At 53.0% G+C, this 20,085-nt stretch overlaps 1 protein-coding gene across 3 annotated transcripts in view; it reads left to right on the top strand.

The window, feature by feature from the left end:
• The window catches only part of DISP3 (dispatched RND transporter family member 3), a 58,136-nt gene that overhangs the window by 32,601 nt on the left and 5,450 nt on the right, over positions 1-20,085 (top strand). For all 3 annotated transcript variants that reach the window (XM_059875537.1, XM_005216984.5, NM_001206230.1), the window contains 14 exons: positions 3,440-3,576; positions 5,091-5,225; positions 5,639-5,799; positions 6,985-7,124; positions 8,762-8,910; positions 9,143-9,304; positions 10,179-10,340; positions 12,543-12,656; positions 13,506-13,642; positions 14,821-15,005; positions 17,376-17,506; positions 17,584-17,756; positions 18,752-18,878; positions 19,614-19,759. In XM_059875537.1, the coding sequence (XP_059731520.1) occupies positions 3,440-3,576; positions 5,091-5,225; positions 5,639-5,799; positions 6,985-7,124; positions 8,762-8,910; positions 9,143-9,304; positions 10,179-10,340; positions 12,543-12,656; positions 13,506-13,642; positions 14,821-15,005; positions 17,376-17,506; positions 17,584-17,756; positions 18,752-18,878; positions 19,614-19,759 (2,059 nt within the window). The remainder of the gene's footprint in view (positions 1-3,439; positions 3,577-5,090; positions 5,226-5,638; positions 5,800-6,984; positions 7,125-8,761; positions 8,911-9,142; positions 9,305-10,178; positions 10,341-12,542; positions 12,657-13,505; positions 13,643-14,820; positions 15,006-17,375; positions 17,507-17,583; positions 17,757-18,751; positions 18,879-19,613; positions 19,760-20,085) is intronic.

Here is a 20,085-nt window from a genome sequence, read left to right as displayed (position 1 = left end):
TATTGGGTGGAGTGTTCTATAAATGTCAATTAAGTCAGGTTGGTTGATTGTGTTGTTAAAGTCTTCTGTATCCATACTGATCTTCTGTCTAATTGTTCTAGCAGTTATTGAGAAAGGGATTTTGAAATGGCCAACTATGATTGCAGGTTTGTCTATTTCTTTCTTAATTTCTGTCAGTTTTTGCTTCATGTATTTTAAAACTCTGTTATTAGGTCCAAAGCAATTAGTATTATTGCATTCTTTTAACGAACTGAGCCCTTTATAATTTTTAAATGACTTTCTTTATTTATAGTAATATTCTTTGCTCTGAAATTTATTTCATTTATTATTAATTTAACCACTCCAGCTTTCTTTTGATTCATGTCAGCATGGTACTTTTTTCTGTACTTTATTTTTAACCTATTTGTGTCAACATTGAATGTGAGTTTCTTATAGGCAGCTGGGTCTTGATTTTTTAATCTAATCTGACTGCCTCTGCCTTTTATTTGGGATATTTAGACCTTTTGCAAGAGGCAGTGATTAAGACCATCCCCAAGAAAAAGAAATGCAAAAAGGCAAAATGGTTGTCTGAGGAGGCCTTACAAATAGCTGAGAAAAGAAGAGAAGCTAAAGGCAAAGGAGAAAAGGAAAGATATACCCATTTGAATGCAGAGTTCCAAAGAATAGTAAGGAGAGATAAGAAAACCTTCCTCAGTGATCAATGCAGAGAATAGAGGAAAATAATAGAATGGGAACGACTAGAGATTTCTTCAAGAAAATTGCTTTTTCCAGTGGTCATGTATGGATGTGAGAGTTGGACTATGAAGAAAGCTTAGCCCCAAAGAATTGATGCTTTTGAACTGTGGTGTTAGATAAGACTCTTGAGAGTCCCTTGGACTGCAAGGAGATCCAACCAGTCCACCCTAAAGGAAATCAGTTCTGAATATTCATTGGAAGGACTGATGCTGAAGCTGAAACTCCCATACTTTGGCCACCTGATGCGAAGAACCGACTCATTGGAAAAGACCTTGATGCTGGGAAAGATTGAAGGCAGGAGGAGAAGGGGATGACAGAGGATGAGATGGTTGGATGGCATCACCAACTCTGTGGACATGAGTTTGAGTAAGCTCTGGGATGGACAGGGAAGCCTGGCATACTGCAGTCCATGGAGTCTCAAAGAGTCGGACATGACTGAGGGGCTGAACTAAACTGAGACCTTTTACAGTTAGTATGTTGTTAACATGGTTAGACTTAAGACAATTTTATTTTATTCTCTTTGCCCCATATATTCTTAGTTCCTTTTTCCTCTCTCTGCCTTCTTTTGGACTGAGAATTTTTTATTATTCCATTTTATTTCCTTTGGTTTTTTTTAGCTATAAATATTTAATTTAGGAAATGGTAACCCACTCCAGTATTCTTGCCTGGAGAATCCCATGGATGGAGGAGCTTGGTGGGCTACAGTCCACGGGTCACAAAGAGTTGGAAAACAACTGAGCGACTTAACTCATTTTCAGGGTTTATAGTACACATCCTTAAGTTATCAGTGTACCTTCAAATGATGTTAAACCACTTCATGTATCAGTTCAGTTTAGTTCAGTCACTCAGTTGTGTCCGACTCTTTGTGGCCCTATGAATTGCAGCATGCCAGGCCTCCCTGTCCATCACCAGCTCCCTGAATTTACTCAAACTCATGTCCATCGAGTCAGTGATGCCATCCAGCCATCTCATCCTCTGTCATCCCCTTCTCCTCCTGCCCCCAATCCCTCCCAGCATCAGGGTCTTTTCAAATGAGTCAGCTCTTCACATGAGGTGGCCAAAGTATTGGAGTTTCAGCTTTAGCATCAGTCCTTCCAATGAACACCCAGGACTGATCTCATTTAGGATGGACTGGTTGGATCTCCTTGCAGTCCAACTTCATGTATAGTGTATAGTGTATACTATATATGAATAGTATACCACCATTTCCTTTCTCCTGACCTTTATACTATTGTCATATATTTTATTTTCATATATGTTATAAACCCCACACTACATTACTGTTATTTCTGTTTAAATGGTCAGCCATCATTTTAAAAGATTTATGTAATAAGACATTTTTACACACTTATTCATGCTGTTACCATCTCTGGTCCTTTTTATTCCTTTGTGTAGGTGTGTACTTCCATTTGTAATAATTTGCCTTCTCCCTGAAGAATTTCCTTTAACATCTCTTGTAATGAAGGTGTACTGAAGATGAATTCATTTGGGTTTTGTATACTGAAAAAAAAATCTTTATTTTACCTTTGTTTTTGAAATATATATTTCAAATGATAGAATTCTGGGCTGACTTTTTTCCTCAGTCGGTAAAGGATCTTGCTCCACTGTCTTCTCACTTGCATTGTTTCTGAAGAGAAATCTCCTGTCATTCTTACTTTCGTTCCTCTTTTTCCCTCAGTCTGCTTTCAAGATTTTATCTTGGTCACTTATTTTGAGCGATTTGATTATGATGTGCATTGTTGTTTTAGTCACGATTTTTTGTGCTTGGGGGTCTGCTGCTCAAGCTTTTTGAATCAAGGAGTTTATCATTTTCATCAAGTTTGGGAAACTTTCAGGCTCTTTTAAGATGTCTGTTAACCCATATATTGCTTGCTCATTCACTCATTTGTGTCTCTTTGCGACCCCATGGGCTGTAGCCAGCCAGGCTTCTCTGTCCATGGAATTTTCCAGGCAAGAATACTGGCGTGGGTTGCCATTTTGTACTCCAGGGGATCTTCCTGACCCAGTGATTGAACCCGTGTCTCTTGTGTCTCCTGCTCTGGCAGGTGGGCTCTTTACCATTGCACCATATATTAGGATGCACCAAAGCCTGGAAGCTTTCTCAAGCCAGTATGTCAGAGTGACCATAAAGCCCATTTTATTTATCTCTTAGAGATCACCATTCTTTGTTGTCATGTCCAGAATCTTGTTTCATGTATTTTCTCTCTCTCTTTTTTTAATTGTTAGTTTCACGAGAGGAAATGTAGATTTCATCTTGTTACTCCTCTTGACCAGGAACAGATCTCACCCCTCTTGGTATTTTAAAAATCAACTTCACCAACCTGGTTAAGTTTTTCTAATAGCTTCTGTTAAATGGGCACTGAATAGCACTGTAAGACTTGAGTATCTGGAAGCTGATTTGAATTTAGAATTTTGTTGTGAACAATTGAGAATTGAGGATAATGAGAATGACATAGAATTCAGCTATAATTTACTATTATCTGTGTGGAGCAGCAATCTCAACCTCACTGATAATTCAGTCCCACCCGAGACATGCTGGTTTCACTTGTCTAGAGTATGACCTGGACATCAGGATTCTTGAAAGCCCCCAGGTGACCATAATGTACAACCAAGGTAAAGAGCCACTGAGGAGGTATATGGTTCGTGGTCCTCCTCCATCTCTGATCCACTCTGTCTTTCCTCCCTCTGTGTCCTCCCTTCCCAGCAAAGTCCAGGTCCTGTATGGGGGCACAGACCTGTTTGATTATGAGGTTCGCAGAACCTTCAACAACGACATGCTCCTGGCCTTCATCAGCAGCAGCTGTATCGCTGCCCTCGTCTACATTCTCACCTCCTGCTCAGGTACGGTTTCTCCAGCAGCACCGCATGGAGCCAGCCCTTTCGTTCCTCCCAGTGTGCTTCTCTCTGGACAAAGCCTTCCTGCTTGGGAATGCCGCAAATGGGCTTGAATCCACTGTATCAGAGCTGGCGGTGGGACAGCTGCTCAGACATCACCTTCTAACCCCGGGCAGGGTGACTGAGGTGCAGAGGCAGACTGGGCCATGCCCCAGGGCCCGCTCCCCAAGGACCTCCTACAGTTGAACCTTTTGTTCTTTGACGGTCTTTTTCTTGTTGATAAGCTTTGTGGAGTCTGGAGTATTGGACACTTTATGGATTACTCCTTAGCCTGTTTATTATTATAATTTAGTATTTATTTATTTGGCTGTAACGGGTCTTGTGAACCGTGGGATCCTCATTGTGTCGTGCGGGATCTTTTGTTGCAGTATAAATTGTTTGTTGCAGCTCATGGGTTTCTCTATAGTTGTGGCTCACGGGCTCTCTAGTTGATGGTGCATGAGCTCCAGAGCGCATGGGCTCAGTAGTTGCCACACACCCACTTAGTTGCCCTGTGGCATGTGGGATCTTAGTTCCCCAACCAGGGATCAAACCTGCATCCCCTGCACTGGAAAGTAGCTTCCCAAGCACTGGACCACTGCCAGGGAAGTCCCACCCTTAGCCTGTTTTAAAGTCCCAGCTGCCATTAGACTCCCAGTTCACTTTTCCACTGTCCTCTCCCCATGCACCCTAGCTGCTGCTTTCTGTGTATACAGGAGGTGCTCTTCATTGGCCAAGTGAATGAGAGATTGGTCATACCTTCAAAAATGGAAAAGACATTCACTCATCCATGTAACAAATATTAACTGGGCACCAACTATGTGCCAGATGCTCTCAGGTGCCAGAGTTCTAGTAGTGAACATCACTGATGTACTTCTTGCCTCCTGCTGCTGCTGCTAAGTCACTTCAGTCGTGTCCAACTCTGTGCGACCCCATAGATGGCAGCCCACCAGGCTCCCTCATCCCTGGGATTCTCCAGGCAAGAACACTGGAGTGGGTTGCCATTTCCTTCTCCAATGTATGAAAGTGAAAAGTGAAAGTAAAGTCGCTCAGTCATGTCCAACCCTCAGCGACCCCATGGACTGCAGCCCACCAGGCTCCTCCGTCCATGGGATTTTCCAGGCAAGAGTACTGGAGTGGGGTGCCATTGCCTTCTTGCCTCCATGGAACCTCTAATTTACTGGGTGACAGATGTTAAAAATATAATGATTCCCTATTAGCATATGAAGTAAGCTCTGCAAAGATGAGGGCCCATGAACAACCTGACTTACTCATCAAGGGCTTCATCTGCTACTCAGGCCTCCTGCCCAGCACCTTCTCTGGGCATAGAGAACTATACTGGGCTCAAATGGGGTGGTGAAGGTGCCCCTGGGGATGGGGGTGTATGAGGCAGGACCAAACCAGGGCCAGAGACACTGTGTCTGTGTCTGTGTTCTGTTGGGTCCCCCCACTCCATTCCCTGTGCTTCTTGCCCTGCCCAGTGTTCCTGTCCTTCTTCGGGATTGCCAGCATTGGCCTCAGTTGCCTGGTGGCGCTCTTCCTGTACCACGTGGTCTTCGGTATCCAGTACTTGGGCATCCTCAATGGGGTGGCTGCCTTTGTGATAGTGGGCATCGGTGAGTTGATTCTGTTGCCATGGTAATGGGCCTCCCACTTGGAAATTTGACCCCCAAAGGGCCTTTTACAGGATGCAAAGTCTGGCTTCCATGGGGGCTCTAAAAAGTCCTCTCTCAGACCTCAGAGCCTTGGACTTGGGGTGGAGGGTGGGTAGAGTATGAGTGGTGAGTGATTCTGGGCATATGGTGGGTGGAACCCCCCAGAGGTGGAAGGAGTGGGTGGATATGCTGGGTAAAGAAAGGTTAAGCATGGTGGGAAAGGTGAGGGGTGGTGAAGATTTGGAGGAAAGGATCTAGTTCTGGTGAGGGAGGGGTGCCGTGCAGCATGAGAGTGGGTCTTGGGTTCATGGCCCAGGTTGGATCTGACCTGGAGACAGCAGAGTAACCCAGCTGGCCCGGCCCCCCTCCCATAGGCGTGGACGACGTCTTTGTGTTCATCAACACCTACCGCCAGGCCACCCACCTGGAAGACCCTCAACTGCGGATGATTCACACCATCCAGACGGCAGGCAAGGCCACCTTCTTCACCTCGCTGACCACGGCCGCCGCCTATGCGGCTAACGTCTTCTCCCAGGTGGGAGCCAGCCCTCCAGCCTGGCCTGGCGTCCCCTGCCCCCCACCCCTGCCCATGCATACCTGGACCCTGGTCTCCGCTCTTCCCACCCACCCCTTCTCTTGGGGCCACGCAGTTTCCACCTCAAGGTACTTGCCACGTCCCTAGAGTCCATGTTTTGTTACTAATCACCATCACCAGAACTTAACAAATGGGAGAATTCTAGTGATACAAATTGTGTTTCTTATTGATGCTCATTACTGATAATCCACTCTCAGCCCTGAAGGGCATTTAGCAGTTGTTTCCAAAGGTCCCCCAGCTGCTACATGGTAAGCCTGCCCATGACTCCTGACCCCAGTGCAGGGCCCTCTCCACCCACCAGCTGCATACAGCATTGTTATCCCTCACATGCACTTCCCTCTTGCTGGCCCCACACTCCTTCCTGTCTGAGCTGGGCTTGAGAGAAGGATCCTAGGCCAGGTCCTGGGTGCCAGCAGAGCCTGAAAGGCAGTGAGCCTGTCTGAGTCTGAGAGGTCTTATGACCTGGACTGAGGATCCTGTCTAGAAACCGCTAGATGCTCTGGGATTCTCCAGACTTTACTAGAGAACCACACCCAGAAAACAAGCTGAGCTGGATTTCCATCCCTCCTCTGCCATTTTCTGGCTGTGTGACCTTAGGCAGCTTGTTTAACTTCTGTGAGCCTCACTCTCCTCACGTGTGGATCATCAGAGAATGGAATGAGATGCTTGTGAAAGTGTTCCACAGACAGTGAAGGAAGGCCTGTGTGCTTGTTGGCTGCAGCTTCCTTCTGATGGCCACACCCTGCGCAGGTGCCTGTGACACTCCTGGGGCACACCCTGTGGCAGCTCTCTGTTCCCCTCTGCTAGCGTGTGCCCTGCTCTGACAGTGTGTGTTTTCCTCTGTCCTTCCTGTAATGAGTTACGGTGCGCTTGCTCTATGCTGGGCACTGTTCTGGGCAGAGGGCTGCAGTGTCGACCAGAGGCTGGACTCTTCCTCTCTGCCACACCCCTGGCTCCAGCCCAGCCATCTGACATCCTCCTAGGCCAGTGCCGTCATTCCCGCAGCCTCGGCCTTCGCATCCTGCCTCAGTCTGGGGGTGGTCAGGGCCCAGTGCTGCAGAGTCCCTGGGCTCCTTGGGCTCCAGGCCTGATCCCCGCCCATCGCCCCCACCTTTCCATTCCCAGATCCCAGCTGTCCACGACTTCGGCCTGTTCATGTCTCTGATCGTGTCCTGCTGCTGGCTGGCAGTGCTCTTCACCATGCCTGCAGCCCTGGGCATCTGGAGCCTTTACATGGCACCGCTGGAGAGTGCCTGCCAGGCCAGGTGAGCCGGGCGGGTGAGAAAGGCACAGGGACTGTGTCCTGCTCTCACGGAGTAGCCATGGCAGACCCTTGGGGGGCCATTCAGCACACCATCCTCTCTCCCAGAAGCCTCCTGATTCACTACTGAGCACCTTCTGTGTGCCCCGTCCTATGCTAGCACTTCTGTGTACTCCTGTCTAATAGTTACATTTGATCACCTACTGTGTACCTGAAAGTGGGCAGAGTGCTTTTGTACAAGATCTTACTGCCATCCCCAGGGACCCTAGGAGCTGGGTCCTCTTATTTCACCCGTTTTGTAAAATGTCTGTAGACAAGGAGGCAAAGGCTTGGAGAGGCTGGGCAGCTTTCTCAAAGTTATCCATATAATAGGCAGCAGAGCGGAAATTTAGATCCCCATAATCTGACTCTGGATCCCATGCTCTTAGCCACCATGTTAAATGTCCTCTGGGTTCTCATCTTGAGAGAGGAACCGTATTTAGACCCAGCGAGCCAGGTGCAAAGTTGATTGGATCAGTACAGAGCTGCTGCAGCTGAAGGTAGAGGGCTTGGGGTCTTGTGGGCCAAGCCAGCAGGGTTAAGGCAGGGGGCATATTGGTCAAATGGAATCCGGCCTGAGTGGCTGTCTGGGTTGGGAGTACTAGGGAATGATAGAGGGTCTGGCCTTGGTGCAGGGCATGCAAATGCAGGACTGTCAGGGGTCCATGACAGTGTCCACTTGACCATGGTGAGACGAGGGGCAGGAAGGAGATGAGAGGCCAGCAGGGAGCTCAGATTAAGGTCTGGGAAGGACTCCTTAGCTCTCCCACGCATACCTTTGCTTCAGGGTCTCCATGTATGGTGGTTCAGGTTGGGCACTGCACAAGAGCCCTCTAGCTGAGGCACAATCATCTGCACTGTGGCCATTCAGGTTTGACTGTTTCTATGACAGTTTTGTGACATAGAAGCAAAGTGACTTGGGTAAAAGCCTCCTTTTCCCTAATTTCTACAGAGATACCAACTAAGCCCACCCTGTCCCTTCCCCCAGTCTAGGGTAGGGGATGTAGCCTCAGCCTCCTTGCCTGGAAACTGTGGGCCTTTGGACATGTAACTTAACCTCTCTGCACCTCAGGTTTCTGTTCTGTAAAATGGGTACTACAACCCTATGGGGATTCATAAGAGAATCCACGAGGAGCTCTAGCTCAGTCTCTGGCACTGAGCACTCCTGGCACATTCGCTGTGTGCACTGTTCTTGTCCCCAGTCTCCAGGGTGAGCCTTGGTCCCCCACATTCACTCCAGCTAAGGCCTCAGCTGCACACTCAGCCCAGCCCCGCTTCCCCATCCCCCTGGTCTCAGGGCCCCAGGCACTCGACAGCACAGGCGTGATCCCTCTGCTGCAGTCACCTCGATGCTTGGGCAGCTGCGTGCCATCATCTGCTGTCCCTAGGAATGACTACTGTCACCATTTGTCTCCCCAGAGGAACTGTGGTACCCGAGGGCCCTGGGGGAGATGACACTGGTGAGAATTCAGGCACAGGCTCCTGGAAGCCTGGGAGGCATGTCCTGTGGGTTGTCAGCAGCAGCGTGATGCCTGGTTCACATGTAGCCCGGACATGCAGCCTGGACTCCCAGGACCCACCCTTCCCCCACTCTTTCCGCAGCTGCAACCAGAAGTGTGGCCGTAGGAGTTCCCCGCACTTCCCTGGGGACGTGTTCACAGCTCCTGAGCGGGTTGGGGGTGGCCCTGCACAGGGCCCCATGCCCTACCTGGACGATGACATCCCCCTGCTGAGTGTGGAGGAGGAGCCAGGTGAGAGGGGGTGCGGGCCTGCTGCTGAATCTGCGGGACCCAGGCACTGCCTCTGTCAGGGGAAGTACCTTGACAAGCTGGTGCGAGGACCATCTGGTCCTGAGGTGGGGGTGGGACGAGACTGGGAGGATCCCCATCAAGCATCTGAGCTTCCCTGGAGGGGGTGTGGACCAGGGGGACTTTGACCCACTTCTGGGCCAGCCCTCTGATGGACCGCTGCTCTGCCCTGCAGTGTCGCTGGAGCTGGGAGATGTGTCCCTGGTGTCTGTGCCCCCCGAGGGCTTGCAGCCGGCTCCCAACGGGGGCAGCCGGGGGCAGCTCATTGCCCAGCTGCAGGAGCTGCTGCACCACTGGGTCCTGTGGTCAGCCGTCAAGAGCCGTTGGGTGATTGTGGGTAAGTGGGCTCTCCACTCTCCTTCCCCCATCTCGCAGTGTCTCCCAGCACCTGAGATGTGGACAACAGACTCCCCCCGGCCATTTTCTCAAAGAACACGCAGGTCTTGGGAGCCCGCCCCTTGTCCCACAGATGAGCTAGAGGTCAGAGACCCGGGCTCAGGTCGCTCACTCTCTCGGAGCCTCACCCCCTCCCTGCAGAGAATAAAGCCAGTCTCACGATAGCTGTCGCTTACTGAACACCTCCTACGTCCTGGTCATCATGCTGGACAGCAGAGCAGAGTGCCCAGTGCTTGGGCTCTGCCATTGGACCAGCTTGGCTAATTGGGATCCTGACTCTGCCACGTTCTAGCAGTGCCACCTGGACTGGGGCAGTTAGTCTGTGCCTCAGTTTCCTATCTTATGACTGAGGAGAAGAAGAGTATCTAGTAAGGCTGTTGTAAGGAAACGACAGTATGTGTAAAGGATTTAGCCCAGTGTGAGGCATGCAGTAGTGCTCCATGAAAGTTAAGTGCTATTATTATTATCGTTGTAAAGATTTAGGTCTGTGTAAGACCAAATGGATGTGCCGGCTCTTTATAGACTGTTCAGGGCTCTAAGATGATGGCTGCTTCTTGTCCAGGAATGTGAGCTGGAACTTGAAGTCCGACCCCTGGTGACATGCATGACAACTGGCCCCTACCTTCAAGGGAGTGATCCCCAGCAGCCTCACCCACAGGCTGGCATGCTGGGCCTCTGCCCACTCCCTTGGGATACCTGCCCTCCTCCCCACAGCAGGAGCAGCTCTTTCCCAGGGCTCTGGAGGCCCCGGCTGTGCATGTGTCCCCCCGCCCCCGGGCCCCGGCCCTGCCTAGCGCAGTGTCCTTTCCTCGCAGGGCTCTTTGTCTCCATCCTTGTCCTGTCCCTGGTGTTCGCCAGCCGGCTCCGCCCCGCCAGCCGGGCCCCGCTGCTCTTCCGGCCCGATACCAACATCCAGGTGCTGCTGGACCTCAAGTACAACCTGAGCGCCGAGGGCATCTCCTGCATCACCTGTTCAGGTGAGGTTTCCTGCCGGGGTGTCCTCTTTGGAGTCCAGATCCCCAAGACTAGAGATGCCAGGCTCCCCATCACCGTGTGAACTTAGGAAATCAACTCCATCTCTAAAAAGTGTTAGTCACTCAGTCACGTCCGACTCTTTGCACCCCCATGGACTGTAGGCCCACCAGTCTCCTCTGTCCATGGGATTCTCCAGGCAAGAATACTGGAGTGGGTAGCCATTCCCTTCTCCAGGGGATCTTCCCGACCCAGGGATCGAACCCAAGTCTTCCACACTCTAGGCAGATTCTTTATCATCTGAGCCACCAGGGAGTCTCAGTGTTTCCACATTTCATTAAATGAATACTGCCTGGGTACCAGCTGTGCTGGTGCTGGGGAGGCCGCAGTGGGCAGGACAGGCTTCCCAAGCACAGGAATTCACTCCACTGCTATGGAGGCCATGTAATAGTAGATCTGAGCTGTGGTGGACGAAAAGCAGGGTGCCTGGGGAGCTCAGCATCATGGAGATCTTCCTGGAGGAGGGACTATCTAAGCCAAGACTCGTGGAATGAGAAGGACTTGGCCTGGCTGGGAGGGGAGAGGTGGGAAGTGGTCTAGGCAGAGGGGAGCACCAGAGGTGGGAAAGACTAGGACCAGGTTTGAGGGAGGTAGTTGCATGAGCCAAAGCTAGCCAGATGGGCCTGGTGGGCTACAGTGTGATGTCTGGATTACATTGTCATTGTCATTGTCACTGGAAGTTAGTGGAGGGCTTTACACAGAGAGGGACCAGGTGCTGTCTGGTTGGAGGGCTGCGTAGAGCATGGCTGGGAGTCCAGGTAGGAGGCTGGTGTCATCTTGACAAGAGACTGTAGGGGCTGGAGCCAGCGTGGTTGATGGTGCAGTGAAGTCAAGAGGTTTTTAGGAGATGACATCCACAGGACTTGGTGATGGAGCATGTGCCAGGGATGAGCCAAGAGGTGAGATAAAGATGTCTGCTTGTCTTAGAGTTAGTCTGATGAGGTCCAGGGTAGGGCGAGGGAAGTCGACTCAAGGTCATACCGCTTTGCCGGGTGGTTAGAAACCAAATGAGAAGACGCTTGGGTGAGTGCTCCCAGCTCCTAGGGGAAGACCCGCTGACTGCTGTAATTGCCTTCATGTAATTGGGGCGGTGTTCAGATTAACCTGGCCTTCCCCTTGGTGATTGCATGAGCCGAATGCATGATAATCCGAAGCGGCTTAGGGAGGTGCCTGAGGATCCCCTCTTGAATTGGAGCTGACCTGGCCACATCCCCTCCGCCACTCCCACCTGCCTGGGCATTGAATTTCATTCCATTCTCACTGCCCCTGCAAGGCCTTCTGCCATCCCTTGGGGCCTGGAGGCTGAAAGCCACATCTGCTCCCATTTCACAGATGGACAGACCCTGGGATGATCCCAAAGTTCCTGGAAACATCTGGAGAAGGGCCAAGACCCCAGCCAGAGTTCAGCCCCTGGCCCCTTGTATCTCTCAGCCTCTGAGCTGCCTCTTAAAGGGGCCCTTCATGTTGTAGCAAAAAGAGCTTCGGCTGTAGGGGCAGACAGGACCTGTCCTGCTGGCCTCTGCCTCTCACTTCCCCTACAGGTCATGTAACCTCCTCGAACCTCTGCTTGCTTCTCTGTCAAATGGGGTTAATAATAACCACCTCCTAGAATTACTGTGAGGATCGCATTTTTGAAAGTGTAAAATGTAGCTCATTAAAAAAACAAAACCAACAAAAAATTCATCTACAATGCTTGGGGCAAAACAGGCAGTCTCCCCTCATCTCTGCCGTTTCTAATTATTCCTATTTATGGAGCATTCAGCACGAGCCAGACACGTTGCTAAGCCCATGAGATGCAGCGTCCCCTTTGATCCCTCAACCACCCTCCAGAGGTAACCCTTGGGAGTGTCATCCCATTTGACAGGGGGAAAGTGAGGCAAGATGAGGGTGAGTAGGGAAAGCTTCTGAGTGTCTTTCTTGGGGTAAGGCTGGTGGGTACCTTTCTTTTGCCTTAAGATTCTTATGCATTTGGCATTTTTTCAGTTCTCCCCACGTTTGTTTTAGAAAAAACCTTTTCCCCAGACACCCTGACACTACCCCCTTTTCTAAAGGCTCCAGGGCCTGTGTCCCTGGGATCGTCACTGTCCCAACCTCAGCCGAGCCCAGCCAGGGAGGCCCTCCTGTCCCTGACACGACGCGGGGGGTAGGTCTGTTCCAGGAGAAGCCCCACAGCCTGCAGAACAATATCCGGACGTCCCTGGAGAAGAAGAAGCGGGGTTCTGGGGTGTCCTGGGCCAGCCGGCCTGAGGCCACGCTGCAGGGTCAGTGGGGAATGTGGACTGTCTGGGTGGGGGTGTCAGGATGTCCTGGTACAAGGGTGCGGGGGTCTTGCAGGGAGAGCAGATAAAATCCCTTCTTTGATTCTCCTTCAAGAACAACAGGGTTGGGTTGGGGGTGGGGGTAGGGGAGTGAACTTGAGGCCCTCGCCCAGCATCCCACCAGCTCTCCTCGGCCAGAACAAGGCGATCCCCTCCTGCCACACCCCAGCCTGGCCTGTGCTGCCCCATGAACCCGCCTTGTGTGCCGGACCATCCTGATTTGGGGGAGGGGGCCTCCTGAACACTGGAGCCTAGCTTATCCCTTCTGGTGTTCCTGTCAGAGGGGGTATGCTGGGATACATGTGGGAATTAACCCCCCGCAGTTAACCCCCAGAATTAACCCCCAGGGCAGTTCCATATGTCCTTGTCACCCCACAACCATCATCACCCCCTCTGTGCCCACCATCGTCATCACCAATGTGGCCCCAGCTTTCACACTGTGCTCCCGTCACTGGCATCACTGCCACTTCCCTAGTCCATACTGGCACATCTTTACCATGGCTTCCACCTGCACTGTCACTTCCTCCACACCTGCCACCTCCCATCCAGTGTCCACCACCACCTGCCCTCCATCTATGTCACTGCGCCATCCCCGTGTTCACCACCACCACCTGCCCCTCCACCACTGCGGTGGGCTCGGTCCAGTATACAGGAACAGAGCCAACACTTGGAGATGAGCCCGAGATCAGGCTCAGCTCCTCAGCCAGCGGAGCAGAGGCTGGGCTGCTGCAGGATCAGGGGATGCTAGCCGAGGTGATCGTCCCCCCTCCTCCACCCCTCCTTTGTCCCTAGACTCCCCAGGCACCGTGTACGTCTCCAAGGTGAAGAACAAAGGCCGCCCGACTGTCTACAGGTTCTCCCTCAATGCCAGCCTGCCTGCCCCTTGGCAGACCGTGTCCCTTGGGGACGGGGAGGTGCCCTCCTTCCAGGTGAGCCTGGGCTCTCATGCAGTGAGCTGCCACGACCAGGGAAGGGGCCCTTAGTGCTGCATTGGTGGGCACTGGCCACGTCGGGGTAGGGGCAGGGTCTGCAAGGATGGACCTGCTCCAGGCAAATGAGGACCCTCTCCTGCCATCAGCCAGGCCCACAGCAGGGACCTGCAGAGTGGTGAAAGCAGGGCTGCTGAGTCAGCCAGGCCTGGGTTCGAGTTCTGGCTGTGCCATTTATAACCTGTGTGTCTTTGGGAAGATTACTTCATCTCTCTGAGCCTCAGCTTCCTCATCTATGTAATGGGGGTATGAAAGGTACCACCCTGGGTTGCTGGAGGTACTTGAGACAAGGCCTGTGAGCTCTGTAACACCTGAAATGTAGTAAGCACTCGGTAAACGGGAGCCATGAGTTAGACTGTCGTTTTCAGCCTCTGTTCTAACACCCCCAGAAAAGGGTCTCCCAGGGCCAACCCAGGCCTCTGATTTTTTCCTCTCAAACATCATTGGTGTTTCTTTAACATGTTACACCTCCAGGGTGACAGTTACCCATGTCAACTCATGTCAATCTGATCAGGGTTTGTATTTCCGTTTGAAAGATGGAGTGTGTGAGGTATTCCCTGGCTCTGACCTTTACACTAATGTTTACAAGGTGATTCCCACTGCCTGGAGAGCCTGCCTTCCAGCTTAAAGCACGACTGGCTCCCCGTTCAGGTTTCTTAACATAATGTCACCTCCTCCCTGGGTCATGTCCTGGAAATCTCAGTTCACCCTCCTCTTCTACTGCCCCATTCCTCCTGGGTCTTATCATGCTAATGTTTAAGTCTAAGCCCTTAAAAGAATCTGAAGCCATCGTCACTCGTGGCTCTAGGAGGGCAGGGACCAAGCCCATCTGGTTCAGTGTTGTATTCACAGCCCAGCTCAGGGCTGGCTTGGAGTAAATCCTCAGTTGAAGAAGGACTGAGGCTCAGAGAGAGAGAGGGAAGGGTTTGCCTCACCTTTAAACTCGAACCCAAGCCTCCTGGGTTCTGCCCAGAGCTCTTCCCCTGACTCTGGGGGCTGGAACAGGGGCAGGGGGTGGGGAGGTCTCCCAGGAGGGAGGGGACCCAGCCTGAGGCCCAGCCCAGGCAGAGGCAGCCTCCCGGAGTCACCTGTCTTGTCTCTGTCAATCCACTGCTTAGGTGTATAGAGCGCCTTTTGGTAACTTCACCAAGAAGCTGACCGCTTGTATGTCTACAGTAGGGCTGCTCCAGGCGGCGAGCCCCTCCCGCAAGTGGATGGTGACGACCTTGGCCTGCGACACCAAACGGGGCTGGAAGCTTGACTTCAGCTTCTACGTGGCCGCCAAGGAGCAGCAGCACACCCGGTAACAGAGCCTTGCAGACGAGCCGGTTCGTACTCGTTTGCCCCTCCCACCAGGGATGTCCGCAGGCCGCTGTCCAGGGACTTCCCTGTTGGTCTGGTGGTTAAGACTTCGCCTGCCAGTGCAGGGAGACCAAGTTCAATCCCTAGTCAGTGAAGCTACAATCCTACATGCCTCAGGGGCATAAAACCAAAACCAAAAACAGAAGCAATATTGTAACAAAGTCAATAAAGACTTTAAAAAGTGGTCCACATTAAAAAAAAAATTCTTTTAAAAAGAAACCCCTACCTATTTCCACATGTGTGCTTAGACAGTCTCCCCCCCCAGAGCTGGGGATCGGGGAACACCAAGATGCCAGGCCCACAGTTCTCTCCCCTATCTGCCCCTTATCCTCTGAGTGGCTCTGTGAGAGATGCTGTCTGCCTGCCCCTTGGCACACCAGGCAGTTTCCAGCTCAGAGCTCCTGCATTTGCTGTTCCCTGGACCTATGGTGCTCTTCCCCAGCTCCTCCAGAACCACAGGACCACAAGGGAAGTCCATGATTGACTCCTCAAGATTTAGGTCCTTACCCAGATACTCCCCACCCACGGCTGTCTCTGACCAGACCGCCCTCCCACAGCTGAAACAGCCACACCCCATCTCTCCCCATACATCACCCAGCTGCTCTCTTTCTGGTTCCCATCACCTCCTGGAAGCATACTGACAGCTGGTTCGTTACCTGTGTTTGCTCAGTAGAATGTAGGCCTCCTGCCATATTCCCTCACCTGGTCCAGAGCCTGGCACGCAGCAGGTGCTCAGGAAACGCTTGCTGGGTAAATGAGTGAAGGAAAGAATGAGTACACGCCGCCTACCTCTCCAAGGCTCTATCCACACTCTCAGTGCATACAGTTAATTCAGAGGTTATTTATTTAGTGTTGCTCCTCCCTAAAGAATCTGCCTGCAATGCAGGAGACCCAGGTTTGATCCCTGGGTCAGGAAGATCCTCTGGAGGAGGGCAAGCAACCCACTCCAGTATTCTTGCCTGGGAAATCCCATGGACAGAGGAGCCTGGCAGGCTATATTCCATGGAATGGCAGAGTCAGACACGACTGAGCAGCTAACACCCCCTGAGACTGTAAGGTGACAGGAGAGAGCCCGTGTCTGTTGTCCTTATCTACTGTATACACATGCCCTGCCTAGCGCCTGGCATGAAGTCACTGTCCCCAAATACTTAATGAGCAACTGTGTGCTGTGCCTTGAGGGGTCTCCGAGCCAGCTGGGGGCATCTTTTCCCAGGTTCCTCCCCCTGTTCTGACCACTGAGGCTATGTTCGCTGAGGGCCTTACTCTCTCATCCATTCATTCATTTAATAAACCTTGAGCACTGACAGTGGGCCGGCATGTGGCTAGTGCTGGGGATGGTAAACAAGACAGATGTGACTCCTGCCCTCGGGCTGACTAGCAGGAGACAACAGCTAGCAAGTCAAGCGCAATGTCATTACAAATTACAATACGTGCTCCGAAAGGAAGAGCCCGCTGCCATCGCAGTCCAGATAACGGCAGTGCAGGGCCTGCGCTTCTGCCACCAGGGACCATGGTCTGTTTGGCAGGGCCTGGCCTTGGGGCAGCGAGCACCCACATGAGGCTGGACTCAGCTTGGGGCCGGGGGTTGACCAAGATGGGCTCACTGGGCCATTCCAGCTTGGCCCACCTGGCTCAGGAGGTGGGGTCCTTCTGCCTGCCCTCTAGGGCTAGGCTCCCTCTGCAGATACACAATAGCCACTGGGGTCATGCTGCCTGGATGAGCTTAGAGCATTCTATAAAGCACCTGGAACTACATCAAGAAAGTGTTAGTCGCTCAGTCGTGTCTGACTCTTTGTGGCTCCATGGACTTCCCTGTAGCCAGCCAGGCTCCCCTGTCCATGGAATTCTCCAGGAAAATAATACTGGAATGAGTTGCCATTCCCTTCTCCAGGGGATCTTTCCAACCCAAAGATCGAACCCAGGTCTCCTGCATTACATGCAGATTCTTTACCATTGAGCCACCAGGGAATCCCAGAGCTACATCAAGTCCAGTGGTAAATAAGCTGACCGTGGAATCCTTTCTTCAAACAGAATCTTGAGCTCTGTAACTGTTCAGTTTAAGGTGGGGCTGGGGGCTTCTGGGCAATGACCCCAAGGCTGGCCCTGAGGTCATTCAGAATTCTTGCACCCCTGGAGGGCTTCCCAGGTGGCGTTAGTGATAAAGAACCTGCCAATGCAGGAGACGTCAGAGATGCTGGTTTGATCCCTGGGTTGTTCTTCTGGCCTCTGCATGCCTTTGCCTCTCCTTCCCAACCCCTCCTAGCCCTCCTGGCCCTCCCATCCTCAGTCCCGGCCTCCTTTGCCTCCACAGGAAGTTGTATTTTGCCCAGTCCCACAAGCCCCCTTTCCACGGGCGTGTGTGTGTGGCACCTCCCGGCTGCTTGCTCAGCTCCAGCCCCGATGGGCCGACCAAAGGGTTCTTCTACGTGCCCAGCGAGAAAGGTATGTGCAGGGAGGCTGCTGTGGGGCCTCGGGAGGCTGGGCCTGGCCTTTCTGTATAGCTGTGCCTCCCTCTGCAGCACCCAAGGCCCGCCTCTCCGCCACCTTCGGCTTCAACCCCTGCATAAACACGGGCTGTGGGAAGCCAGCAGTGCGGCCACTGGTGGATACAGGGGCCATGGTCTTTGTGGTCTTTGGCATCATCGGCATCAACCGCACACGGCAGGTGGACAACCACGTCATCGGAGACCCGGTGCGTGCACCCACGCTGGACAGCTGCCAGAGGGCCCCGCCACAGCAGGCTGATGAACAGCTACCAGTGCAGGGACCACCAGCCCAGCTCCCCACCCCCACCCTTAGCTCCTTGACCGCTCACCCAGCCCAGACAGAACCTCCCCGGACCCCTGGGGCATCATTTCTCTTGAGGATGGAGCAGGGTCGAGCTTTTAGAATCACCCAGGAATCTGGGACCAAGCCAGCTGCCCTGCATCACTAGGGGTGGAACAGAGGGGAGGGCAACAGGTGGGTAAACCCTCCCTGTCCTTCTGCAGGGGGCCTCTCCCCCACCCCATGCCCATAGCCCTTGTTGTGTGCCTCAGCCAGGGTGCCCTCGCCTGGAGTAGTCTTCCTCTTTGTACATGTTTGTGCTGGTGCGGGGCTCTTGGGCGCTGGAGGAGAAAGGATCTGACAGAGAGAGGTGTGACTTGGTCTGTGCCTGGCACGTGATGGGGGCTGAGATGTGGTTGAAAGGACTGTGGATGTAGGTCTCGTTGGTCGTAACCTCTGCCTCGGGAATTCAGCCAGCCGGGTATACAGGGTGTCAGACACTAAGTAATTTGAGAGCCAGGTGGAGTCAGAGGAGTTGTATCCAGTCTGGACCATGAGTCCGCAGGGGTTCAGAAGAGGGACGGGGAGGTGGGGAGAAGAGGAAGCAGGTGATGGAGGGCAGGGGTGGGAGTCAGCTATGCGGAGGGAGAGGGGAAAGCAAGGGCCCAGGTGAGCATGCTGTGAGTAAAATTAAGGAAGGGAGACTGAGGGGGTCCGTGGGGGTGGGCAGTGATGGGAGCAGAGGAGCTGCTGGGGGTGGGGCAGAGCAGACTCAGGCAGGACCGTGGGCAACCAGGCAGAGGGTTTGAGTGCTGGCCAGGATGGTTGCAGGAGCTGCCGGAGGCTCCTCCCCAGGGTGGGGCCAGGACTGAGTCCCTGACTCACTGAGCAGCTGCACTGGCTTGTGTCTCCTTGGGAAAGGGCAGCGTCATCTATGACAGCAGCTTTGACCTCTTCAAAGAAATTGGGCACCTGTGTCGCCTCTGCAAGGCCATAGCGGGGAACTCGGAGTTGGTGAAGCCGGGCGGGGCCCAGTGCCTGCCCTCAGGTGGGTGTGAGGTCCAAGGTGGGGACAGCCCCCAGGACACACATGCCTGGAGTTGGGGTGTCTGTGGACTCTCGTCTGTGTGTGTGTGTGTGTGTGTGTCCACGCGGGGGTGGGAGCTATGTGAACCTTCCAGATAAGAGTAGTCTCATCCCTGAGGATGAACTGGCAGAGAGTCCACAGGCCTGGGGAGGTGTGAAGTGTGCAGGGCACACCTGTGGGAGGAGCTTTCCCAAAATTGGGGGTGAGGCCTGGGGCCAACCCCTCAGTAGAAACCTGGGTCAGACTAGGGTTCTTCCTGAAAAGGCATGCATGTGCTGCATGCTAAGTCACTTCAGTCATGTCTGACTCTTTGCAACCCATGGACTGTAGCTCACCAGACTCCTCTGTCTATGGGATTTCCCAGGCAAGAATACTGGGGTGGGTTGCCATTTCCTCCTCCAGGGGACCTTCCCGACCCAGGGATTGAACCCTCGTTTCTTATGTCTCCTGCGCTGGCAGGTGGGTTCTGAGAAGGCACAGGATTTCAGTTTCTGCCCCAATGGCAAATGGGTATTGTAGGTTTCCCAGTGACATTGCTAGTAGTTTCAGACATTTTTTAAACTAGGTTGGGGGGAAAGCGTGTGCCCCTGGTGTGTACACACTCAGATGGGTAGGTACACATGGGTGGGTGGGATGGGGGAAGAGATGCTCCCATCCCGGGTCCCCACCCCAAACCCCTCTCCGCCATCCCTGCAGGCTACAGCATCTCCTCCTTCCTGCACATGCTGCACCCCGAGTGCAAGGAGCTGCCCGAACCCCACCTGCTCCCGGGGCAGCTGTCACATGGGGCCGTAGGCGTCAAAGACGGCCGCGTGCAGTGGATCTCCATGGCCTTCGAGTCGGTGAGCCCTGGGTGGACCAACCGGGCACGGGGCAGCATGCCAACCTAACAGAGTGCAGTGTCACCACTGATCTCTAGCCCCCGTCCCAGAGCAGAGCAGAGAGCGTTCTCCTTAGAGGGGAGACTGAGGCCAAGAGGGATGAAATTGCTTGCCCAAGGTCACGGGATTCATGAGTGCCAGCATCAAGTGCAAAACCAGGCTGTCTGACCACCAGGCTGGGCCTTTCTGCCACACAGAGCGCCAGGCAGCTCTTACCTCCCTTCTTCCCCAAAGGCTCAGGGTTCACATCGTTCCATGGGGGTAGGTGACAGTTCAAGATGTTCCCC

This window comes from Bos taurus, chromosome 16 (genome assembly GCF_002263795.3).
Source record: "Bos taurus isolate L1 Dominette 01449 registration number 42190680 breed Hereford chromosome 16, ARS-UCD2.0, whole genome shotgun sequence".
NCBI lineage: Eukaryota > Metazoa > Chordata > Mammalia > Artiodactyla > Bovidae > Bos > Bos taurus.
Note: the sequence above shows the minus strand (reverse complement) of the source record. Positions and strands in the feature narration are given on the sequence as shown.